This window comes from Malaclemys terrapin, chromosome 2, assembly GCF_027887155.1.
Source record: "Malaclemys terrapin pileata isolate rMalTer1 chromosome 2, rMalTer1.hap1, whole genome shotgun sequence".
Lineage (NCBI taxonomy): Eukaryota > Metazoa > Chordata > Testudines > Emydidae > Malaclemys > Malaclemys terrapin.
In genome coordinates, this window is record NC_071506.1 from 272,982,483 (window position 1) to 273,010,118 (window position 27,636).

At 41.3% G+C, this 27,636-nt stretch overlaps 1 protein-coding gene across 1 annotated transcript in view; it reads right to left on the reverse strand.

Moving 5' to 3' along the window:
• Positions 1-27,636, reverse strand: part of LOC128833201 (sodium channel protein type 5 subunit alpha-like) — a 327,478-nt gene that overhangs the window by 25,083 nt on the left and 274,759 nt on the right. Inside the window, exons 22-23 of the mRNA XM_054021226.1 lie at positions 9,290-9,412; positions 8,400-8,522 (exon numbers count right to left, since the gene is read on the reverse strand). Of these exons, the coding sequence (XP_053877201.1) occupies positions 8,400-8,522; positions 9,290-9,412 (246 nt within the window). The remainder of the gene's footprint in view (positions 1-8,399; positions 8,523-9,289; positions 9,413-27,636) is intronic.

The window sequence follows — 27,636 nt, forward strand, 5'->3', positions numbered from 1 at the left end:
TAAAGTAACTGGGCCAAGCCTCAGCTGATGTAAACTGGATTAAAACTAGCTGAAGATCTGCTCCATTATTTTGAAAAATTTAAGAACACTTAAGACTTCTTTTTTGTACCTTAAAAAATAATGTATCAGTATCTCACCCATACAACCAGTTAGCAACCAATTGTTGTTCATAACAGGGCATGGTAGCAGTACCTCTCAGGATTCTCCCTGCTTCATATTGTACCCTATGTTTAGTGATGTGTTAAGCGTTATATCAGAGGTCAGCGGGGCACAAAAAATATTCTCACAATGGTTAAGGGACCAGGAGAGAGGAAGAGAAGCTTCTTTCTAAGCAGCAAAGTATCTAAATCTCTTTCTGAACTCAGGCCCCCTGCACAATACATGAAATTTTAACCCTAACTATGAAGGGCATCAATTATCTGAGTAGTAATTGATCCAATGGTGTCTCATCTGTCAAAGATACCATTGATTGGAAGCCATTATTACTGTGAGAAAGTGGAGTCACTGAAATTCTTGGAGCAGGGCAGCTATGGAGGATATCTGACCGCCAATATGGAGGATCTACTCTTACAATTTAATCCCTTACCTACTCCTAGCTCTACAGTGTGTAGCATTAAAACAGCCAACACACCCTGATTTAATATATATCTGACTCACATTATCTCACTTGATACTATACCAAACTCTGTATAATTCTGTTTTCTGCAGAGACCCGTCGGCTCCAGGCAGGATTAGTGTGCAAACCCATATATACAACTACACATACAAATATTGTATAAGAAAGGACCCAGTCACTTAAGGTACTTATAAACAATTGGCATAGGAACAAAAGTCAATGCTTGCAATATAGATCTGAACCAATGCAAATAGAATATACAATATGCATTCTATAATCCCCACAAAAATTCAGCAATATCAACATGCACTCCAAAATATAAGGCTAATATAACAACCACTTTATATATATATATGTTATTCAGCATTCTAAACCACCATCCAAAATGTAAAAGCCTTTGATGCATGCTAAACATAACATGAAAGACATTTTCCCAAGAAAAATCTTTGTCACAAAATGTATTTTTTCACACTATATTAATGGCTTGTACAGTTTTTACATAACCACAGCTACTCTAGGTGCTGCCACTACTCTGCAGGACCAATGCAAAGTAAACTGGCAGACTTTCTACAGATTCCAGACTTTACTATATGAATTTGTCTCCTTGTTTATTTCATGCTTTCAAGATTAGAATCTGATATGCAGACACTAAGCCTTTCCCCTTCTCAGTTCACATTTCTGAAACTGAGACAAAGTGATATCGATCTGCAAAAATGAAATTTTATTAAATTGTGAATCTGGTTATGGAAAATGTCAGTTGTTTTCTATCATATTAGTGCCCAATTTTCTGACAAGCCAATAATATCAAATTCATTTCACCATTACTTTTGTGGTTCTGGAAAGGATAAAAGAGCACAGTAAAATGATTTTACACATTTAGAACAGGCAGTTTATTCTGGTACACTGAAGAAAATACACAATTACTAGGGCTGTCAAGCGATTAAAAAAATTAATCGCGATTAATTGCACAGTTAATAATAGAATACCATTTATTTAAATATTTTTGGATGTTTTCTACATTTTCAAATATATTGATTTCAATTACAACACAGAATACAAAGTGTACAGGGCTCATTTTATATTTATTTTTGATTACAAGTATTTGCACTGTAAAAAAACAAAAGTAGCAGCATTTTTCAATTCACCTACAAGTACAAGTACTGTAGTGCAATCTCTTTATCATGAAAGTTGACCTTACAAATGTAGAATTATTTACAAAAAACTGCATTCAAAAATAAAACAATGCAAAATTTAAGAGCCTGCAAGTCCACTCAGTCCTACTTCTTGTTCAGCCAATCGCTCAGACAAATACGTTTGTTTACATTTGCAGGCAATAATGCTGCCCGCTTCTTGTTTACAATGTCACCTGAAAGTGAGAACAGGTGTTCTCATGGCACTGTTGTAGCCGGCATCGCAAGATATTTACATGCCAGATGTGCTAAAGATTCATATGTCCCTTCATGCTTCAACCACCATTCTAGGGGACATGCGTCCATGCTGATGACGGGTTCTACTCGATAACAATCCAAAGCAGTGCGGGCCGATGCATGTTCATTTTCATTATCTGAGTCAGATACCACCAGCAGAAGGTTGATTTTCTTTTTTGGTGGTTCAGGTTCTGTGGTTTTTGCATCGTAATGATGCTCTTTTAAGACTTCTGAAAGCATGCTGCACACCTCATCCCTCTCAGATTTTGGAAGGCACTTCAGATTTTTAAACCTTGGGTCGAGTGCTGTAACTATCTTTAGAAATCTCACATTGGTACCTTCTTTGCGTTTTGTCAAATCTGCAGTGAAAGTGTTCTTAAAATGAACAACATGTGCTGGGTCATCATCCGAGACTGCTATAACATGAAATATATGGCAGAATGCGGGTAAAACAGAGCTGGGGACATACAATTTTCCCCCAAGGAGTTCAGTCACAAATTTAATTAATACATTTTTTTAACGAGCATCATCAGTATGGAAGCCTGTCCTCTGGAATGGTGGCTGAAGCATGAAGGAGCATACGAATGTTTAACATATCTGGCATGTAAATACCTTGCAATGCCAGCTACAAAAGTGCCATGCAAATGCCTGTTCTCACTTTCTGGTGACATTGTAAATAAGAAGACGGTAGCATTATCTCCTGTAAATGTAAACAAACTTGTTTGTCTTAGCGATTGGCTAAACAAGAAGTAGCACTGAGTGCACTCGTAGGCTCTGAAGTTTTACATTGTTTTGTTTTTGAGTGCAGTTATGTAACAAAAAAAATTCTACATTTATAAGTTGCACTTTCACGATAAAGAGATTGCACTCCAGTACTTGTATGAGGTGAATTGAAAAACACTAATTCTTTTGTTTATCCTTTTTACAGTGCAAATATTTGTAATAAAAAATAATATACACTTTGATTTCAATTGCAACGCAGAATACAATATATATGAAAATGTAGAAAAACATCCAAAATATTTAATAAATTTCAATTGGTATTTTATTGTTTAACAGTGTGATTAAAATTGTGATTAATCGCGATTAATTTTTTTAATCACGATTAAGTTTTTTGAGTTAATCGTGTGAGTTAACTGCAATTAATTGACAGCCCTAACAATTACATAACTCTTTCAAGTCCTGGAACTATATTTTGCACATTTCTGAAAGGAGCAAATCTTTTGCAAGACCGACTACCTATTTTTGCCATATGCAGACTTTTTACAACTACTGTCCCTTTTGCTAATTTTATCTTTCACTTTTAGATTTAGTGCATTCTTAACTTTATAGTTTTAACCCAATTTTTATTTTGGAAGCCAAGATGCAAAATAATTTACAAAGCAAATGATCATTAGAATACTGCCCAAATAGATATCTTAATAATTTTCATTTGCTCTTTAATGTGATGTTTTTGTTCAATGTCCAACCATGTTGGCCCCAAACTACTGCAACTACACTATGTGTGACAGAGACAAAAACATTATGGCTGTTAGAGATAGAGAGATTACAGTGCAAATGATCATGCATAGGAACAGAACACAATCATGCAAGTTAGACAATACAAATGATGGTCATGCATGCATCCTCCTTTTTTCCTTGTGCTGAATTATGTTCAGTGGAGTGTAGATAACAAAATATGATACAAGACTTGAAGCAAATCATGTAACACCTCTTTGAATGAATTATTAATGAAGGGCCTAATTCTCCTCTGACTTATCCTGATTTTACACCAACATAATGCCACTTGTTTAAAAGGAGCTACTCCTAATTTACATCAGTGCAAGTGACAGCTGATTAAGGATTTGAATATGTAAACAGATGAAACTATTAAGAATTTATGTTAAAGTTGAGACGCAAACATTGCAAAAGAAAGGACCAAATTTGTGTTATGTCTAGAAATAACATATACAGTACAATCATCTATAAGAGATGATTTTATGACACTGAATTCCCATTAATATCTTATTGCCATGTTTGAAACCTCCTTCCCCATAACTTCTGTTAAGGGTAGCCTTTTGCCACCCAATGCCCTACTTGGCATCTGGAGGTGCTCTAAATCAGGAGTTATCAAACTTAATTGCACTGCAACCTCCTTCTGACAATAGAAATTACTACACAACCCCAGGAGAGGGGACCAAACCCTGAGCCCACCTGAGCCCCACTGCCCCAGGCGGGGAGAGGAGGGGGCCAAAGCTGAAGCCCCAGGGCTTCAGCCCCAGGCAGGGGGCCTGTAACCTGAGTCCCAACACACAGGGACGAAACCCTCAGGCTTCGGCTTCAGCTCTGGGCTCCAGGAAGTCTAAGCCAGCTCTGGCGACCCCATTAAAATGGGGTTCTGAACCACAGTTTGAGAACCACTGCTCTAAATCTTCAACATTTCCTTTCACCGATTCATAATGGGGCAGATCCTCAGTTTGCGTAAATTGTCATCGCTCTACTGACTTCATGGACAATTACACCAGCTGATGATCTGCCCAATAGATGTTAAGGCTTGAAAGGACCATTGTGAACATTTAGTCTGATCTTCTGTGTAGTACTGGCCATAGAAAAGGTCACCCAGTAATTCTGACATCAAGCCCATATCTTTTGGTTGATCTAGGGTCATATCTTTTAGCAAGGCATCCAATCTCGATTTAAAGATTTCAAGTGATGCAGAAGCCACCACACTGTTAGGTAAATTGTCCCACTGTTTAATTATTCTCAGTGTTAGAAATGTGTGCCTTATTTCTAGTTTGAATTTGATGAGTTTGAGCTTCTATCCATTGAATCTCAATATGCCTTTGTCTGCTAGATTAATAGCCCTCTGCTATTAGAACTCTTCTCCCCATGTCAGTACTTATACATTGTGATCAAGTCACCTTTTAAACCTTCTTCTGGATAAGCTAAATAGATTGAACTTCTTAAATCCCTCCCTGTAAGGCAGATTTTTCAGACCTTGAATCATTCTTGTAGTTCTTTTCCAACCCTTGTCAATTTTTCAATGTCCCTTTTTAAATGTGGATGCCAGAATGTCAGTATTTCAGTAATGGCTTCATTTATGCTCTATTAAGAGGTAATATCACCTCCCTACTCCTACTTGATATTCCCTTGCTTATCTTCAGAGAATCACATTAGCTCTGTTAGCCATCACATCACATGGGAAGCTCATGTTCAGTGGATTATTCACTATGACCCCTAAGCCCTTCTCAACTTCTGTTTTTCAGGATACAGTTCCCCATAGTACAAGGGTGCCCTATTTTCTTTGTTCCTAGATGTATGCAGTATTTGGCTGTATTAAAATGAATGTTGTTCAAGTGAGCCCAGTTTCCCATTTGATCGCTCTGTATAGTTGATCTATCCTTAACATTACTGACCACTATATTAATTTTTGTACCATAAGCAAGCTTTACCAGCAATGATTTTATATTTTCTTCCAGGTCATTGATAATGATATCGAATAGATTTGGGTCAAGAACAGATCCCTGAGACCACACTAGAAACATTACATCACTGGATAACAATTGCCCATTTACAATTACTTTTTGAGATCTATCAGTTAGACAGTTTTTGTCAGCAGGGTTTGGCAGCTGTGCATGCACCATTAGGCTACCCCTAGGCACCAGCCGAAGGCTCTGCCGCAGTTTCCCTGTGGGAGGCCGCCTCCACAGGGTTTCTCTTTGGATAGCTGGAAAGTAGTTCTCTCCTAACTTCTAGAACCCTCTGTTGGGCTGGTTCAAGCTGAGGATTTCTTCTGCCTGCACTGGAACTCAGCCCATTGCCAGACAGGAAGAAATGGGATGTGGAGGGCATGGGGCCTGGCCACTCTGAAGTCTAGTCATGACAGGTCCGTTTGCCATGCAATCTTGGAGCCCTTGTGTGGGTGGGACCCTGCAGACACCACCCCTCCAAACCCATCAATGCCTCTAATTCACTGGCCCCAAATCACCTGTCTACCTCTCTATCTTTTAGTCAGGACCAATTGACTTCAAAGCCTAGGCACAATATAGTTTAGTGAAGCACCCTATGAGAATTTTCTTGCTTACATCTTAGTTCTGCAAAGTACTTTGAGCTCCTTAACTGAAGGCACTACACAAACACAAACTATTATCATCTCCTTACTCTATGTGTTTGCGTCTCAACATTAACATTATTTAATATCTCTCTCCTCTGGTAATTTTCCTTGTGCATTCTGGAGCATATGAGTTCCTAATAATGAAAGGTCTTACTGTCACTAGCCATGGTAAGTATGGTTAGACATGCTAAAAATATAATAATTTGATTTTCCAGTGGAACGTAGTCTCAATGATACTTTATCATAGTTTACAAGCTAATTCAGTACCTCTGATAGCTCAGAAAAAGGAGGCACAAAGACTGTACACATTTCAACTATATCTACGGGGTAGGGAGGACAAGAACTTTGTGTCAAAAAACCTGGGATACCCCTGAATAGGGGCATTTTAGGAACAGCATTTCTGGGACTGATGTAATAGAAAATGGTCTTCTCCTGCAGGTTTACAGCAAACCAACTTCTTCTCCAGCTCTCAGTAAACATCCCACCCAACCTTCCTTCAGTGTTTCTCGACTCTCTCAGTTTTTCAGCCTCTCAAATGCCCCATACTTTGGACTTGGATTACACACAGAAGTTGCTAGGTTTAACAACCATTTAGTTAAACCGATACAAACTTATGTATGGATATTCTTATAATGCTTTAAAACTGGCTATATGGGTTTTGATTGAGCTTGTATATTTACCAACTTAAGCTAAACCAATGTAAGTCAGGTCTAAATCAATTTAAGATGTCCACGCACAAATCACACCTTTAGCTAAACTGGTGCAACTATGAGTCTAGATCAGATCTTTGTCCCTCTCAGTTGCACCATATTTCCTGCTAGGGCTCCTGAATGTGGTAAAGCAATGTGGCCTGTAGTAGGTGAAGCTGGATATATGGCACAACCCACACTTCATAAAAATATGGGGCCAGATCCTCAGCTGGTGTAAACAGAAGTAGTTCTATTACCTTTAGTAGAGCTGCACCAGCTGGGGATCTGGCAGCTTAAGCCTATGCACTGTTTTGTGTGTGAATACTCTTTAAAATATGATATTGTTTGGGTTCACTAAGAAGAATGCAGTGTTTTGAACCAAAACAGTTCAAATTTGGATGCCCCACACTGCTCCACCAATGTACTTAACTACTTATAGGGTTAGCTCAATTTCTAGGCTCATTCAGTCCTCTGGCTGTCTTACTATGGCATGATTATGATATGGAAACTGGGCCACTAGGACTTCAGCTGAAACCACCAACTTGTTGCACATGGACTGTATAGACTTTTGATTGCTAGTGACTTGTATTGAATTTGAACTTGTGATCTAGAGGCAAAAGACGCCATATTCCAAATTGATTTTATTATTAACACCGTACCATTTTCCTTGACATAGTTTAGGGATTTGGTGTCTCCAGATAGGACAGATGTAATTTTACATATATCAGAATCAGAAATCTTGGAAGTGGTGCTTAAGTTGGTACCTTATATACTCCCAAATGTTACAGGTTGTGCCATACAGAGATTTGTTTTGTTTTGCCTTGTGATCTACAGTATTAGTGGTACCTTTGACTGGTACAGAATGCAGCTATCGTCATTTGATAGTCATGCATGATAAAAATAGTTTAAAGAACAAAGCCCAACTCCAGATACTTAAACATACTTGCTATGCTAATCAAGCACAAATAAATATGTATGATACTGGTGGATACAGCCATACATTCAAGAAAATGCAAATGGGAGAGGATAAACATGCAAGATAGAACAATGAACACAAGTCACATGCTTACAATGCTAATCCTGGCATTCTATATTAAAATTCAAATACTTTAGAGGAGAGTTTTTGTGAATTTGCTCATTTGTTTTCTATACATAGTGTGCCTCTAATGTTCACTTTCTTTATTAGTTAAAAAGTCCTCAACAACTTTGTGATTGATTCTAATTTTAATAAAATTTGGAAGCAGGAGTAAACCTGTAGCAAAATTATTTTCCCTGATGTGCCTCATAATTAAAGAGACAATTGTTAGCCAGATGTTACCTCAGCCAAAAAGTTGTTTTTAAAACATAGTATGACAAATTATGCAGCGGGATTAGCTTATCATGAAATCCACCAGAGAGTAAAAACTGCAGCTATACTAATGCAATCAATACAATGGAGGTGTTTTTTTCCCCACACAGCATTATCATTCATTTCCTTTGCAGTCATAATGAAAACAAAACCAAAGAAATATGGCCCTTTTACATGCTTGATGTTCACACAGATGGGCTTCGATGGTTGCTTTGTTTACTCTTACCCTCATCCCTTCAAATCGTGACAATGCTCTTAATGGTCTCAAAGCTCGGAGAGTCCTAAGGGATTTAATAGGACCCATTTCGGAGTATCCAAGTGAGTTAGCTATGAGGCTTATTAAAGAGACCTGAATGGAGACATAAAGCAAAAGTCCAAGCTATTAGCACAATCCTACCATTTTACTTCTCTTCTGCCGTTCCTTCCTGAAAAGAAAAAACCTGTTAGCGGGACAATGACGAAATACCCTAAATGGAAGATATCGAATTAGATCAATGCAAAAAGAAAAGAAGTTTTAACATCCAGATATATACACAATTCTTTCCATGATGCCTTCAGAATATAAAGCCTTTGTTCCAATTTAATGTAAACTCATAGAAATAGAGTCTATTTCCTTCTAGCAAAGCACACAGGTGCCTAGTAATGTCAACAGGACCTTTTTGGTCAGAAAAAGGGGAGATTACAATTATAAAAATACTATTCTGTGGCGGCAACATTCTAATTAGTTTATAGCTGACAGAGGTGTGTGTGTATCTATCATTAGAAGTATTATTAAATCATGTAAATGCTACAATTTAGTGCTCTCCCAATTAATCACTTTAAGATCCTGCAAGAGCCAATGATTTATTAAATCGGTAGAAGATTTTAAGATTGCCATGGTCGACTGAATTATCAATCCTAAATACCAATTTAAAAAAATCTCCCCTTAACCTGCCACTGGACTCTTTAAAAGAATTATGTATATAATTTGTGTGACTCTTTCCATTGTCACCGTTATCTGGATCCCCACACAGCACCTAAAAGAGAAGATTCTATGTTATTTTCCTGTAAGGAAAGTTAGAAGGTGCTCAGCATTAAAAGTGCTCATACTTGATAGACACTAAAAGATACCCTTACCCTTATGCTCTCAAATCTGGACAGGGCTCGGAGGGGCCGCAATGCCCTCAGTGTTCTGAGAGATTTCATAGCGCCCAGCTGGTCATAGTCAAGAGTTGTTGCTATCAGGCAAACAACTGAAATCTGTGCAGATTGAATGGAATTTGAGATTACTGGTCAAATGAACAAACACGAAGTAAATGGGTTTTACAGCCACAGATGATATTCACAGCCTGAATTCTTACTGTCTGGGGAGTGAAAAAGGAAGCTACTCCCATACACTGTAAGCATCTCTCTGACTTTCAAGAGGAAAATACACAGATTAATTTTTGTTCCATCTTTACAACCTTTTCTATTGCCAGGAATTGAGATCTGACTGACTACCTTAATATATGCATTGCTCACCTTGACAAATCCTTCGTTCCTGTCTATCTAAGGTGCTTATATGGCCCCCCATTACTGTAACATCTGAGTGTTTTCCAGTCTTGAATGTGTTTATCTTCACCAGCCCCCTGTAATGGAGGGAAATGCCATTACCCCCATTTTACAGAGGGGACCAGAAACACATCATGCAGGAGGTCTGTGATGGAGCAGGAAATTGAACCCATATCGTCTAAGTCCCAGGCTAGCATTCTAACCCCTGGGCCATCCCTATTCCTATAAGCTTAGTCATTTGAATACACAAGGCTGAGCAGACAGTAATCATCTCTAAACATCTTTGTACAATGCACTCAAAGTTTTAATTTTTTATAAATTAATGGTTCTATTGCACCTTTTAGACACAGCCAGCAGTTGGGTAGCAGCTCCTGGAGTCAATAGTGCCAGGAGCAGACACAATGGGTCAGATTCTCAGCTGGCATAAATCAGCACAGCTGCACTGGAAGAAGCATTGGTGTACAGCACCGAGCACTAGCCACTGATACACACTTTAATATGGTGCAATAGGCAAACTCACCTCACTGATTCAGCTCCCGTGGCTGGAGTGGAAGGAAGACGGATAATAAATGCTTCTCTACCATGGTGATAAGCATGGTATAAAAGCTTAATAGGTAGATAGATCAGACATAGGCTAGGTTTAAGTAGATAATTTTTATAGGTTCCATATATTAATTAGTCATATTTTTCTCTCCCTTTCTAAGGCTTGCTCACTTGGAATTAATGATTAACTATGGCAGCCTGGCTTTTACAGGTGGAGGGCCTATGAAAAATAGTATTACTAAAACATTTAAAACTCTCTATAACATTTCTGAATTGAATTAGAATTAGTGTGGTATAAAGCTTTTACTGACACTCATTTGGGATGCTCTGTCTAGCCTGGTATTGTCTTCACCAGGGGTAGGCAATCTATGGCACGTGTGCCGAAGGCGGCATGGGGGCTGATTTTCAGTGGCACTCACACTGCCCGGGTCCTGGCCACTGCTCCAGGGGGCTCTGCATTTTAATTTAATTTTAAATGAAGCTTCTTAAACGTTTAAAAAACCTTATTTACTTTACATACAACAATAGTTTAGTTATATATTATAGACTTATAGAAAGAGACCTTCCAAAAACGTTAAAATGTATTACTGGCACGCAAAACTTTAAATCAGAGTGAATAAATGAAGACTCGGCACATCACTTCTTAAAGGTTGCTGACCCTTGGTCTTCACCATTCATTATTAATGTAGCCAACCAAAACTGGGGTTGCTGAAACCTTTATAACCACAGTGCACTACATCACCAAGTAGTCTCTCATTTTCACACTCTCTCATGCTCATGTGTAGCACTGTAAATGTTCATTTAATATTCGTTTGCCTTTCACTCTGAGTTTCTTGAAATTTGTGGTTAAAATCTGGGCATTGATATTGCATTAACATAGAGTCAAATTCTGCTGTCCTTATTCACTCCACCCATTGACTTCAATGGGAATGGTGCCCAACTAAGGAGAAAGGATTGTAGGATTCAGCCCATAGTATTGGGCACGTGCTGCGTGCATATATAAAATAGCTTTTCAATTGCTGACTCACAACATTGTAACATGATTGGCATTACTGAGGTATTCCCTGTACACTAAGGACTCCACTACAGCATAGACACATAGCCCTGTGAGGTGTACTGCCCCAGTAGGAATTTCTGAAGGTGTCTGGACATATTTCTGCTCCTACCCCCTTTGGAAAATTGAATACTGAGAATGTGTCCACCACAAGCTTCATGCAAGGGTTTTTTTTTTTGTCCAGTTAGATGGGAGAAAAGGGGTGTTGCTCCTTTAAGAATTTCTTACAATGGGTGGGAAGAAAGGGGAATGTTTACAGGGATGGACAGGAAGGGCAGGAAGCAGTTGTTCCCAGGTCAGGAGAAAGTAACTGCACTGCCCTTCCTGCTTATTGGAAGAGTGGGAGGATATTTATACCCCATGCAACACCGCAGAGGCCTCTTTATGAGGATCAAGGTGGCAGCATACACCCACCCTGAATATGGCAAAAGGACCGGATTCCCCCTTGACCTGGTGTGGACATTATGCTAGTTGCTCTTTTCCTTGGGGGGTGCGGGAGGACTGGGAAGGAATTTTTCCCTCACTGACAGATTGACCAAGGTGTGTGTGTGTGGGGTCATCTTTCCAACAGCTGGTTTGAGACCCAGTGGGGTGGAGTAAGAGGGTTAGGTTATAATGTCGCAACTTACTACATAAAACTTGTTGTGGATGTCCAGTGCAGGTACTCGGTATGGGAGGAATTCAGGTATCAGATAACATGGATTGGAAAAGGCTTGGAAGGAAATCATTCCTTAAGAGAGCTGAGTAAAGGGGTTTTGGGGCCCCTACATCTCGTACAAGGGGAAGCGACCCCCCCTCCTTTTCCTAGCACCCTTTAAAGGAGTTGAGGAAGAGGTTTGGGACTCCTACATCTGTAGGGTTACCATATTTCAACAATCAAAAAAGAGGACACGGGGTGCCGCCCTAGCCCCGCCCCTCCCACTTCCCGCCCCCCTCAGAATCCCCCTACCTGTCTCCTGACTGCCCTCTCCTGAGAACCCCCCCACCCTAACTGCCCCCAGGACTCCACCCCCTATCTAAGTCTCCCTGCTCCCTGTCCCCTGACTGCCCCAACCGCTCTCTACACCCCCTTCTCCCAACAGCCCCCCCCAGAATCCCCGACCAATGTAATCCCCCCATTCCCTGTCCCTTGCCTGCCCCCCCCCCCAGGCCGAGGGAGAGCTGCGAGCTCCACGTGCAGCCAAACACTGTGGCGCTGCTCTGTGGGGGAGGTGGTAGTGGGGGAGGGGGAGGGACTCTGGGTGCTAGAGGCCCCAGTGGCTCCGAGCGGCTTTCAATCAGGCCCAGCTGTCCAATCAGCCACGCCGCACTCTGTATGAGGGGAAGGGGGAAATCCCGGACATTTCTACTTTATTAGAAATCCCCCCCCGGACGGCCATTTAAATAGGGTTACCATACGTCCTCTTTTTCCCGGACATGTCCGGCTTTTCGGCAGTCAAACCCCCGTCCGGGGGGAATTGCCAAAAAGCGGAACATGTCCGGGAAAATGGCGGCTCTGTTTAAGAGCCCGGCTGCCTGAACGCTACCGGCTTCGGGCAGCCCCGTGCCTGGAGACCCTGCGCCGCCGGAGCCCAGGAGGGGAAGTGCCCGGCTGGGGGCGCAGGGTCTGGAGGCACGGGGCTGCCCGAAGCCGGTAGCGCTCGGGCAGCCCGGCTCTTAAATAGAGCCGCGGGGACTGGAGCCTCCAGCCGCCGGGGCTGTGTGTAACTGACACAGTGTCAGTTACACAGAGCCCCAGCCGCTGGAGGCTCTGTTTAAGAGCCGGGCTGCCCGAGAGCTACCGGCTTCGGGCAGCCCCGTGCCTGGAGACCCTGCGCCGCCGGAGCCCGGGAGGGGAAGTGCCCGGCTGGGGGCACAGGGTCTGGAGGCATGGGGCTGCCCGAAGCCGGTAGCGCTTGGGCAGCCCGGCTCTTAAACAGAGCAGGGGCGGCTGGAGCCTCCAGCCGCCGGGGCTCTGTGTAACTGACACTGTGTCAGTTACACAGAGCCAAAGAGGAGCAAAGCCTCCAGCCCCCAGGGCTCTGTGTAACTGACCCAGTGTCAGTTACACAGAGCCAAAGAGGAGAAAAGCCTCCAGCCGCAGGGGCTCTGTGTAACTGACACAGTGTCAGTTACACAGAGCCCCAGCCGCTGGAGGCTCTGTTTAAGAACCGGGCTGCCCGAGAGCTACCGGCTTCGGGCAGCCCCCTTGCCTCCGGACCCTGCGCCCCCAGCCGGGCACTTCCCCTCCCAGGCTCCGGCGGCGCAGGGTCCGGAGGCACGGGGGCTGCCCAAAGCCGGTAGCGCTGGGGCAGCCCGGCTCTTAAACAGAGCCTAAGAGGAGCAGAGCCTCCAGCTGCGGAGGCTCTGCTCCTCTTCGGCTCTGTGTAACTTATACAGTGTAAGTTACGCAGAGCCGCCAGAGCCCGGGAGGGGAAGTGCCCGGCTGGGGGCGCAGGGTCCGGAGGCATAGGGGCTGCCCAAAGCCCGAGCGCTACCGGCTTCACGGTTTGCTGGGCAGCCTCCAGACCCTGTGCCCCCGGTTGGGCGCTTCCCCTCCCGGGCACCAGCTGCGCTGGGGAAGTGCCGGCTGGGGGCGCAGGGTCTGGGAGCTGCCCGGGAAACCATGATGCTGGTAGCACTGGGGCAGCCCTTTCCCCCTGGCTGGGAGTGGGAGGGAGGAGGGGGTGGAGTTAGGGTGGGGGAAGGGGCGGAGTTGGGGCAGGGCTAGGGGTGGGGAAATGGGCGGGGCCATGGCCCGTGGAGGGTCCTCTTTTTTTATTTATGAGATATGGTAACCCTAATTTAAAGCTGAAAAAGCCGGACATGTCCGGGGAAACCCAGACAGATGGTAACCCTATACATCTGGTATAGCAGGGAGGTGACCCTCCTCCTTCCTGTACTGTACAAATTGTTGCCAGGTACTCCCGGATATTTTAAGAGAATAAGTTGCAGCCTAATTAAACCACACCTGGTGCCTCCTTTCTTTTGTCTGGCATAGCCAGACAATGGCACTAGTCCTGCAGAGTCCTTGAGCTCCCTTTCCACAGTTGTTTGCCTGTGGGGGAGGTGAACGAAAAAGAGAACTGTGTGCCTTATTATGAATAGGTTGAGACATGATATGGAAAACAGAAACTAAATTACCAATGCACTTGCTAAAAGTTCAGCTCTTTCATTTTTTAAAAAAATGCATTTTTACAACAAAAGGATTAAAATGCAGTGCAGCTACAATCCTTTCCCTTTGTTATCTTTACCCAGAATGAGTTAAAGGAAAAACTTTCGAAAGGTTTTCAGGTCTCCCGCACAATCAGGGGTGCCATTGGGCGGGGCCAAGGGAGGGATCTAGCACCCCCCCCCCCCCCGAGTTTTGTAGGGGAGATCAACTCACCCTAGCTCCAGACTGAGCTCTTAACTGCAACAGCTTGAGTGTGATATGTGGAGTTCAGAAGCTGTGAGCAGCACAGCCTTTGGGGCAGGGAGTTTGTTTATAAACAGAGGCAGGGTGATTAAGATAACAAAAGGCTTGTCATTAAAGTAAATTAATGATCCTGAAAGCACTGCCAGGCACTTCAGTTAAAAGATAGGAAACAAAGGGTAGGAATAAAAGGTGAGAATGGAGAGAGGTACACCTCTACCCCGATATAATGCAACCCGATACAACACGAATTCGATATAACGCAGTAAAGCAGTGCTCGGGGGGGGGGGGGGGGGGCGAGGCGCGCGCAGGGCTGCGCACTCCAGCGGATCAAAGCAAGTTCAATATAACGCGGTTTCACCTATAACGCGGTAAAATTTTTTGGCTCCCAAGGACAGCGTTATATTGAGGTAGAGGTGTATATATTCAACATATTCATAAATGATCTGGGAAAAGGGGTAGGCACTGAAGTGGTAAAATTTGCAGATGATACAAAATTACTCAAGATAGAGATACTGGGAAGAGTTACAAAGGGTGACTGGGCAACACAATGGCAGAAGAAATTCAATGTTGATAAAAACAAAGTAATGCACATGGCAAAATATAATTCCAACTGTACATACAAAACGATGGGGTCTAAATTAGCTGAACCCATCAATAAAGAGATACTGGAGTCACTGTGGATAGTTCTCTGAAAACATCTGCTCAATGAGCAGTGGCAATTAAAAAAACAAATAGAATATTGGGAATCATTAAGAAAGGGAAAGATAATAAAAGGATAATATCATATTGTCTCTATATAAATCCATGGTATGCCAACATATTGAATAGTGCTTGCAGATTTGGTCACCCTATCTCAAAAAGATACATTGGATTTGGAAAAGGTACAGAGAAGGGCAAAAGAAATGATTAGGGGTATAGAACATCTTCTGTATGAGGAGAGATTAAAAAGACTGGGACTTTTCAGCTTGGAAAAGACATGACTGAGGAGGGATATGATAGAGGTCTATAAATCATGAAAGGTGTAGAAAAATTGAATAAGGAAATATTATGTACTCCTTTACATATCACAAGAACTAGGGGTTACCCAATGAAATTAATAGGCAGCAAATTTAAAACAAACAAAAGAAAGCATTTTTTCACAGTCAACATGTGTAACTCTTTGCCAGGGATGTTGTGAACGCCAAAACTATAACAGGGTTCCAATAAGAACTAGATAAGTTAATGGAGGTTTAAGTCCAGCAATAGCTATTAGCCAGAGTGGACAGGGATCCAACACCATGTTCTGCATGTCCCTCGCCTCTGTTTGCCAGAAGCTGGGAGTGGGCAACAGGACAACTTGATGATTGCCTGTTCTGTTCATTCCCTCTGAAGCAGCTGGCATTGGCCACTGTTGGAAGACAGGATACTGGGCTAGACGGACCATTGGTCTTACCCAGTATGGCCATTCTGATGTTCTTATATAGAACCCAGGTGTATCTGCTCCACGCTGTAACCTACTAGACCCTGCTCTCCTCCCAGGAGTCCTGACGGGGTCTCTCTCTCCACAGAGTTAGTAATAAAGTAAGAATATACATTAAAATTTTAAATCTAACCAGTGTCCGTTAAGTGACTTGGCGCAAGATGTCAGAACATGTTATTAGAGCTGAATGGGTCTAATATTTACTTAATTTTTTTTCTTTTATAAAGGAATTAGATACAGGGCTCCTGTCAGCTAATTGCTAAGTTATCTGCCAAAAAACCTAGCGTTTTCAAGTACCTAGGTAGCTCCAGGAATCATGGTTAAAGTTGCCCCCCCCCACCCCAATCTGAAATGGTGCCCCTCCTCCACATGTGCTTTATTCTCTTCTTTCCTCAGTCCCAGATTTATGGGCCATAGGTCCACCTCTGCTCAAGGCAAAAGGTCCATTGTTCAAATCCTATAAGACCAGGTTTCAGCTCAGAACGGGTTACCAGTTTCTCTAGAGTGCCACAAATGTCATCCTGAAATACATCACAGGTGCTGCTGTCCTCCTGACACAGATTTACACAGTATTAGATATCTATTCAGAGGATTAGGCCGTCAAGCTGTGTGATATTTGGCAATGATTTACAAGGCTGGAGTCAGTCCTCAGTTCGAGACAACTTGTCTAAATACTCTACTGTTGATTTCAAAGGTATTTGATTTCTCCCTGTCAAATTTTATTTATAGGAAAATCACTACAGCAGAGAGTTGGCTGCTTGGACTTGATTAACTGTGACCCCAAAGGCTATTAAAAAAAAAATCAAACAGCTTTCGAAATCAGTGCTGACTGCCGCACATAAGCACGGCAAAAAGGAAAGTCAGCACTTTTCTAATGTGTGTTTTTTTCTTTTGCAAGCTTGTGAAGACCTAAGCTACTGTAGCTTACTGCCTTATATTCTGTATTAAATCAGATTTACCCCCTGAATCCTGCAGGAATCTGGAAAGCACCGGTGGAGAGAATGTAAGCCCCAATTTTAACAATAGTGCACATTTTTCTAACTGTTTTAATCTTTGTATTTTATAGCCCATAGGATTTTCTAGGTAAAAATACATTTGAAAACCATGAAATATTGTAATATTATGGCACTTAGCTTACTCCTATGGAGCTTCTATGTCTCCATAAAGATGTATCTTCATTAGGAAAAAAACAAAAAGCATGTTGTTAACTCATGTTAGCAAACATGTGATAACTAATATGAGGTGAAATCCTAGTGATGACCAGGCAGTTTGTAGTCTTCACACATATTAGCAGGTCAAGATAAAGACTATGTGGGAACCTAGGGTTTATATAGATCTGCTAATGTGCTAACATTAAAAGCTGCCTTGGCATCCCTAGGATTTTACCTTGTATAAGTTGCCATGTGTTAGCTAACCCAAGTTAAGAACATGCTTTTTTTCCCTAGAGAAGACCAGATCCAAGAGGTTAGTGTGGGATTGGGTGACTTATGTGTGGGAGTGGTGATCTACGGTGCGTCTGGACTTTAAAAATCAATAGGAAAGAGAAAAGGGTATGCTTTAAGTTCCAAATGTGCCACATGTCCCTTTCCCCTTGCTATGCAGACCATTTAAATATATATACAGGAATGCAGGGGCAAGATTAGAAAGGCAAAGGCACAAAATGAGCTCAAACTAGCTACGGGAATAAAAGGAAACAAGAAGACTTTTTATCAATACATTAGAAGCAAGAGGAAGACCAAAGACAGGGTAGGCCCACTGCTTAGTGAAGAGGGAGAAACAGTAACAGGAAACTTGGAAATGGCAGAGATGCTTAATGACTTCTTTGTTTCGGTCTTCACCGAGAAGTCTGAAGGAATGCCTAACATAGTGAATGCTAATGGGAAGGGGGTAGGTTTAGCGGATAAAATAAAAAAAGAACAAGTTAAAAATCACTTAGAAAAGTTAGATGCCTGCAAGTCACCCGGGCCTGATGAAATGCATCCTAGAATACTCAAGGAGCTAATAGAGGAGGTATCTGAGCCTCTAGCTATTATCTTTGGAAAGTCATGGGAGACGGGAGAGATTCCAGAAGACTGGAAAAGGGCAAATATAGTGCCCATCTATAAAAAGGGAAATAAAAACAACCCAGGTAACTACAGACCAGTTAGTTTAACTTCTGTGCCAGGGAAGATAATGGAGCAAGTAATTAAGGAAATCATCTGCAAACACTTGGAAGGTGGTAAGGTGATAGGGAACAGCCAGCATGGATTTGTGAAGAACAAATCATGTCAAACCAATCTGATAGCTTTCTTTGATAGGATAACGAGCCTTGTGGATAAGGGTGAAGCGGTGGATGTGGTATACCTAGACTTTAGTAAGGCATTTGATACGGTCTCGCATGATATTCTTATCGATAAACTAGGCAAATACAAATTAGATGGGGCTACTATAAGGTGGGTGCATAACTGGCTGGATAACCGTACTCAGAGAGTTGTTATTAATGGTTCCCAATCCTGCTGGAAAGGCGTAACGAGTGGGGTTCCGCAGGGGTCTGTTTTGGGACCGGCTCTGTTCAATATCTTCATCAACGACTTAGATATTGGCATAGAAAGTACGCTTATTAAGTTTGCGGATGATACCAAACTGGGAGGGATTGCAACTACTTTGGAGGACAGGGTCATAATTCAAAATGATCTGGACAAATTGGAGAAATGGGCTGAGGTAAACAGGATGAAGTTTAACAAAGACAAATGCAAAGTGCTCCACTTAGGAAGGAAAAATCAATTTCACACATACAGAATGGGAAAAGACTGTCTAGGAAGGAGTACGGCAGAAAGGGATCTAGGGGTTATAGTGGACCACAAGCTAAATATGAGTCAACAGTGTGATGCTGTTGCAAAAAAAGCAAACATGATTCTGGGATGCATTAACAGGTGTGTTGTGAGCAAGACACGAGAAGTCCTTCTTCCGCTCTACTCTGCTCTGGTTAGGCCTCAGCTGGAGTATTGTGTCCAGTTCTGGGCGCCGCATTTTAAAAAAGATGTGGAGAAATTGGAAAGGGTCCAAAGAAGAGCAACAAGAATGATTAAAGGTCTTGAGAACATGACCTATGAAGGAAGGCTGAAAGAACTGGGTTTGTTTAGTTTGGAAAAGAGAAGACTGAGAGGGGACATGATAGCAGTTTTCAGGTATCTAATAGGGTGTCATAAGGAGGAGGGAGAGAACTTGTTCACCTTAGCCTCTAAGGATAGAACCAGAAACAATGGGTTTAAACTGCAGCAAGGGAGGTCTAGGTTGGACATTAGGAAAAAGTTCCTAACTGTCAGGGTGGTTAAACACTGGAACAAATTGCCTAGGGAGGTTGTGGAATCTCCGTCTCTGGAGATATTTAAGAGTAGGTTAGATAAATATCTATCAGGGATGGTCTAGACAGTATTTGGTCCTGCCATGCGGGCAGGGGACTGGACTCGATGACCTCTCGAGGTCCCTTCCAGTCCTATAATCTATGAATCTATGAATTTTGAACACATATTTCTAAGGCATTTGCTTTAAAAAAATCTTTTCAGTCCCCTTCTAAAAAAGTTATGAGAAACAAGCACATCTCTGCGAAGAATGTCTCTCAAGGAGTTTGTTTGAATGTTTCCATCAAACCAATCATATTTATGTAGCGTTGTGATGGGGTGTTCACCCCCATACTAAGCCTGAAGGGGTTAAGGTGGCACAGACAAGGCCAATTAATTTCATAGGCTGCACCTGGTGGAGAGTTTGGCTTGATTGAAAATGACTAATGCCTCAAAGTCCTGTTGAGGGAGAAGGTGGCTAAAGTACAGTATAAAGCCAGGCAGTTTGCAGCAGAAAGGGAGCTACAGGCACTACAAATTGTGTGAGGTGCATATATTAAAACACCTACATGTGTGCTTCAGATAGCTTCTAGTGAAACGCCAGTTACACTATGAATGAAAGTACTGGATCTAACTCTGGGCCAAAGTTAATTGGAACTGCAACGATGCAAGTACCAAACAAATTGATGAGGACTGCTGGGAATTCAATAGATGAAATATTGCACATGACATTAGAACTCTACACTAGGGAGGGGGGGGTCGACCTAAGATACGCAACTTCAGCTACACAAATAGCGTAGCTGAAGTTGGCGTATCTTAGGTTGATTTACCTGGCTGTGAGGACGGCGGCGAGTCAACTGCTGCCACTCCCCCATTGACTCCGCTTCCACCTCTCGCCGCAGTGGAGTTCTGGAGTCGACGGCAGAGCGATCGGGGATTGCTTTTATCGCATCTACGCTAGACACAATAAATCGATCCCTGATAGATCGATCACTATCCGCCGATCCGGTGGGTAGTGTAGAAGTACCCTTAGTGTGTGGATGCTGGTGTTGAAAGACAAGGAAAAGCTGAATGAAGTCAAAACTTTTAGTCATTGGAAAATTAGCTATGATGGAAAGTTGCAGGTCCAAATGTGGATTTAGATTTACTTTTCTACAGTTAATGGTAAAAAAGAGACAGTAAGTATTAAAGATTAAGTGTACCAGTATATGTATGAAAAGTAGAGTTGGTTTTGTCAAATATGTACGGATAGGTCCAAAAAAGAAAAAAACAGGAAGAGTAGAGACAGCATATTATATAACAAAATTGGGCATTAGTACATCTAAAGGAATATCTGACTATGTAGCTGACATGACAGCTGAACTAGTAGCAATAATACTAGCATTAAATTAGATCTGGGATGGACATCCAGTAGCAGCGGTCATTTTTTCGGATTCAATCTCAGGACTTATGGCAATAAAAACGGGTGTCTCGGTATGCAGAAGTGATATAATCAATGAAGATATATATCTAATATGAGAGTTAGTACAGATGGGGACACATGTAGCATTAACTTGGATCCCAGCGCACAGTGGGATAATAGGGAATGAAATGGTGGACAAAGCAGCTAAAAATGCTGTAAGAAGTGGAAGGATTGACATAGAAATACCCTGGAGTAAACAGGAATTCAAAAGCCTAGAACAGAAAAATTTTAACAAGGAATGGCAAAAAATTTGGATGAATGAAAAAAGAGGAAGAAGATTTTTTGAATTGTGCCCTAGAGTGGAGGATTTCGACACTTCAGGACTTGGATAGGACTAAATGGTGTATCTTCGTTTAGAGTTCTAACTGGCCATTGTGGCTTAAACAAAAATCTTTTTTGAATAAAAAGACACAAAGATGGACTATGTGATTTCTGTAAAGTGGAAGAAACAATTGATCACTTTTTGTGGGTATGTCAGGGCTTTGATAAAGAAAGGGAAAAGTTTTTTGAGGCATTCAAATGTCTTAAGGTTAAAAAAAATTACATGATGGATTTAGTAAAAACATCGGGGAAATGGAGTCCTATTAAAAAGATGCTCAGACATTACCTGAAAGACACAGGGCAGAGTGAGAGGATCTAAACCGCTATGTACTGAGGAATTAGAGACGGTGGCGGCTATAGACTATTTAGTTGTCTGCTTCGCCATAGAGAGAGAAAAAGGAAAAAAAAAAAAAGGGGGGGGGCTAGTTGGGCTGCTGGCTGGGCTTGAGGTGGCTGTTTGCAGGGCTGCAGGCTGGCTGTGTAGACTAGGAGAGGCTGAGAGCTGGGCTTGGGTTGGCTGGCTGAACAAAGCTGGAAATACAGGCTGAGAGGGAACGGCTGGAAGCTACGTTGGAAACTGAGGGAGAAGAAGCAAAGGATGAGGAATGGCTTCAGATTAGGAAGAAGAAAAAAGAACAGAAATATCTGTATCTGAAGAAGAGGGAGCAGACAGGGATGGAAAAAAGAGTAAGGAAAAGGATTAACATCTCAATTATCAAATCACTAGCAGAAAATGTAAAGATGGGAGATGTTAATCTCTTGAAAACAGTGGATTAAGCGAAGTATTGGAGGTATATTGAGAGCTAAAACAATGCAAGGTGGACATTTAGTAGTAGAATGTACACACAGGAACAGGCCGAGAAACTTCTTTAAACTACAATTTCAGGGAAAATAAACTAATTTGCTAGCTGCCTATGACAGAAGCAAGAGGGGTAATGTATGGACTTTCAGTAGGCATTATTGAGGATGAAATTAAAAGGGGTATAAATGAGGACCAATTGCTGTTTGTTGAGCAACTGATTAGCAGGAGAGGGGGAGAACACACACCATCCACAGCTGTCCAAGGTAGAACTCTACCCAATAGAATTAACATAGGATATCCACTCTTCTGAGTTAAACCATATATCCCAGCTCCTTTGAGATGTTATATATGTCAAAGATTTGGGCATGCGGTGGCTGTCTGTAAGGGGAAAATGAGATGTGGTAAATGTGGAGGAGAACACTTGTATGAGAACAGAATGGAAGGAAGAGAAATAAAATGCAACAATTGGGGGGATATGCACAGTGCAGTATACAAAAGGTTTGTGGCAGCTAGGCCTGTCAAGCAATTAAAAAAAGTAATCACGATTAATTGCACTGTTAATATTAAAATACCATTTATATAATTTTTTTTGGTGGAGTTCTATATTTTCAAATATAGGCTCAGCTCTGGGGGCTCAGGGCTTCAGCCCTGCTTGGGGCTTCAGCCCTTGTCGGGGCATGGGGCTCTAGCTCCTCTTGGGAATAAGGACAACCGCCTAGGAAGTTGTGGGCTGGGGCGGCTCCAACCCCTCCGCCACCTGGGAAGCTGTGGGTTGGGGCTTCTCCAGCCTCTCTCCCATTTGGGAAGGAAAGCTGCGGGCTGGTGCTGCTCCAGGCCCTCTGCCATGTTAATTTTGCTTTCAGTTAATTGCAGGGATTAACTGCAATTAATTGATGGCCTAGTGGCAGCAGAACAAGAAAGATAGATCGAGAAAACTAAAACTATCCATAAAATATCCTATGCAAAAGCAACCAAAAACATATTCACAGTGGAACGTGGAGAAGGAGGAAAATGCCCTTGAGGGAAAAGAGCTACTGGTAAAATAACATGCAGTTCAGGGCAGGAAAGATAATTTAAGGGGAATAGATGAAGATGTACTGTTTGTAAACAAAGAGAAATGTATAGCATTTATGATATAAGTGATAAATTGCACTTTACAGACAGAGGAAAAGACTAAAGAATAAAAAAACCCAAAGTGTCAGAAAAATATTTTCATATAGGCAATCACTCGATAAATCACATTCATGCCATTTTGAATCACAGAAGTATAGGACTGGAAGGGATCTCAATAGGTCATCTAGTTCAGTCCCCTGAACTCAAGGCAGGACTAATAATAACTATTCCTAACCGGTGTTTGTCTAACCTGCGCTTAAAAATGTCCAATGATGGAGATTCCACAATCTCCCTAGACAATTTATTCCAGTGCTTAACCACCCCGACAGGAAGTTTTTCCTAATGTCCAACCTAAATCGCTCTTGCTGCAATTTAAGACCATTGCTTCCCATCCTATCCTGAGAGATTAAGGAGAACAAATTTTCTCCTTCTTTCTTGTAACAACCTTTTATGTATCATGTCCCCTCTCAGTCGTCTCTTCTTCAGACTAAACAAACCCAGTTTTTTCAATCTCCCTATATAGGTCATGTTTTCTAGACCTTTAATCATTTTTGTTGCTCTTCTCTGAACATTCTCCAATTTGTCCACATTTTTCCTGAAATGTTGCACCCAGAACTGGACACAATACTCAGGCTGAGGCCTAATCGGCATAGAGTAGAGCGGAAGAATAACTTCTCATGTCTTGCTTACAACATTCCTGCTAATACATCACAGAATGATGTTTGGGTTTTTTTGCAAATGTGTTTCACTGTTGACTCATATTTAGCTTGTGATCCACTATGACCTCTCAGATCCCTCTCTATAGTACTCTTTCCTAGGCAGTCATTTCCCATTTTGTATGTGTGCCACTGACTGTTCCTTCCTAAGTGGAGTACTTTGCATTTGTCCTTATTGAATTTCATCCTATTTACTTCAGACCATTTCTCCAGTTTGCCCAGATCATTTTGAATTTTAATTCAGTCCTCCAAAGCACTCATAACCCCTCCCAGCTTGGCATTATCTGCAAACTTGATAAGTGTACTCTCTACACCATTATCTAAATCATTGATGAAGATATTGAACTGAACCAGACCTAGGCGGATCCCTTTGAGACCCCATTCAATATGCCTTTCCAGTTTGACTGTGAAGCATTGATAACTACGCTCTGGGATTGGTTTTGCTCCATGTAGGCTATATTTTCCCTAGTTTGTTTTTGAGAAGGTCATGTGAGACAGTATCAAAAGTCTTACTAAAGTCAAGATATGCTACATCTACCACTTCCTTCTATACACAAGGCATGTTACCCTGTCAAATAAAACTATTAGGTTGGTTTGACATGATTTGTTCTTGACAAATCCATGTTGACTGTTACATATCACCTTATTATCTTATAGGTGTTTCAAATTTCTGTAATTCCCTGGGTTGTCCTTATTCCACTTTTTATAGATTGGCACTATATTTGCCCTCTTCCAATCCTTTGGCATCTCTCCCATCTTCCATGAGTTTTTGAAGATAATCGCTAATGGCTCAGATATCTCCTCAGTCAGCTCCTAGCATATTCTAGGATGTATTTCATCAGGCCCCACTGACTTGAAGACATCTAAATTGTCTAAGTAATTTTTAACACATTCTTTCCCTATTTTAACCTCAGATCTTACCTCCTTTTCACTGGCGTTCATTATATTAGATGCCCGATTGCTACTAACTTTTTTTGGGTGAAAACTGAAACAAAAAGGGCATTTAGCATTTCTGCCATTTCTACATGTTCAGTTATTGTCTTCCCCGCATTGAGTAATGGATCTACCCTGTCCTTGGTCTTCCTCTTACTTCTAAAGTATTTGTATAATGTTTTCTTGTTACCCTTTATCATATGTCCCTAGCTAGTTTAATCTCATTTTGTACCTTGGCCTTTCTAATTTTGCCCCTACATACTTGTGTTGTTTTTTAATATTCATCGTTTGTAATTTTACCTACTTTTTACTTTTTGGTAGGACTCTTTTTTGAATTTCAGATAATTGAAGATCTCCTGGTTAAGCCAGGGTGATCTCTTGCCATACTTCCTCTTTCCTATGCAGTGAGATGGTTTTTATTTGTGCCCTTAATAATGTCTCTTTGAAAAACTACCAACTCTTTCAAACTGTTTTTCCCCTTAGACCTATTTCCCATGAATCTTACCTATCAGCTTCCTGAGTTTGCTAAAGTCTGTCTTCTTAAAATGCAATCTTTATTCTGCTGTTTTCCCTCTTACCATTCCTTAGAATCATGAATGCTATTATTTCATGATCACTTTCACCCAAGCTGCCTTCCACCTTCAAATTCTCAACCAGTTCTGCCCTATTTGCTAAAATCAAATCCAGAACAGCCTTGCCCCTACTTCATTTCCCCAACTTCTGAAATAAAAATTTATCTCCAATGTATTCCAAGAATTTGTTGGATAATCTGTGCCCTGCTGTTATTTTCCCAACAGATGTCTACGTAGTTGAAGTTCCCCATCACCAGCAAGTCCTGTGCTTTGGATGATTCTGTTAGTTGTTTTAAAAAAAGCCATAGCCACTCCTTCTTCCTGGTTAGGTGGTCGATAGTAGACCCCTACCATGACATCACCCTTGTTTTTTACCCCTTTACCAGTACCCAGAGACTTTTCAACAAGTTTGTCTCCTATTTATATCTAAACCTCATTTCAAGCGTATACATCTTTGATATACAAGGCAATGCCTCCTCCCTTTCTTCCCTGCCTATCCTTCCTGAGCAAGTCTCTGAGATTCTAGCTATGCCATAGTTGTGATTATTCACTAGCATTTCTAGTTCTTCCTGTTTGTTCTCCATACTTCTTGCATTAGTATACAGACATCTAAGATACTGATTTGATTTCCCCTCTGTGTTCCCTCTTGTCTCTCCTTTGTCCCATGTTTCCTTCAGATTCTGAACCGTCAACCAGGTCTTCATGTTTTTGATTTACCTGTGGGCTTTTGCATAGTGCCCCCACTAAAACTAGTTTAAAGCCCGCCTCACTAGGTTAGCCAGTTTGTATCCAAAGATACTCTTCCTGTTCCTCAGTAGGTGGTAGGTAATAATGTAGTTTAAACAACATGATTCTAACATTTTTTGCTGGAACATAGTCTAATAACACATGGTCAGGAATTAAAGAAAACTATTTTTGAAATGGAAAACAAACCTGACATGTACAAGAAATATGGTTAGTGACAAAACTTATGTTTAGACTTCCAGGATATGATGTAATCATATGTGAAAGAAAAATCAGAGGAGGAATGTCTTGGTTATGTTGACATAGATATACAGAACTTACGTTTTGGGTACAATACTGTTGAGTTTCCTCTGCAGAATAATGGCACCTTTATACAAATCTATAAACTTTACAACCTGTGTGCAAAACTAGACAATTTAGAATTGGAAGAGTTAGCAAAGGGCTCAAAGGCCCATATATTAATTATGGAGACCTTATTAGCCACAATGAATTATGGGAAAGCAGGAGACTGATGATAATGGCAAATGCATGGAATAGTTCATTGAGATGCATAACCTGGCATTGCTCAATACTGGAGCACCTATTAGGTTTTATTTGGTGGATGGAACCCTTTTATGTTTAGATCTAGGAATTGCAACAAGCAAGATAGCAAGTAACTGCAGCTGGGAAATCTACAAAGAAGTGATCACTTCCCTATGCTAATTACATATTAAAGCCAAAGTAATGTTGAAAACACTGAAGGAATTCCTACCTGGAGCCTTAGAAAAGGAAACTGGGGACTCTTTAAAAGTAAGTGTGCTGAGTATCTAAGTACCAATTGTATAAGTGACACGCTAGAGGAATTTCATGATAATATAATAAAGAGTGTTGTAGCAGTGCCCAACCTAGCTATATGTAAAACATTAAATTGCTACAAACTCAGAAATCCAGTTACATGGGGGAATTAAGATTATAAATGCAGCAATAAAAAGAAATAAATAAGGCATACAAAGCAAAAGTACAATGACAAGGCAGGACTTAATGAACTATAAAAGATGTAAAGCACAAAGGTGTATTAAAAAGGCAAAGAAAGAGTTGGAGAAAGTATTGTGGGAAATGAACAAAGATTCCAAGGTTTCAGAGATATATACACAAGTTAAAAGAATGAATGGGATACAGAGTAAAAACAAATTTATACCTGGTCTCATAGTAAATGATAAAGTTGCAAGTTCTAACTTAGGAAAAGCAGACAGTTTAGCAAAAGAGTTCCAAAAAAGTTAGTAGTGATGCAAAATCAAAGTAAAGAGTTTTGTGAACAAAAAAGAATGTTTGCTGAAGAAAATTGTGAGCTCTTACATGGCTGGGTAGAATATAAAGATTAAGTCCTAAATGAAAATTTCAGCATACAGGAACTCAAAAAAGCTACAGACAAAAGTGAAAATACAACCTCAGATAAAGATAGTATATGTAATACAATGCTTAACCACCTACCAGAAGGGCGTTTAAGAATCTGAAATT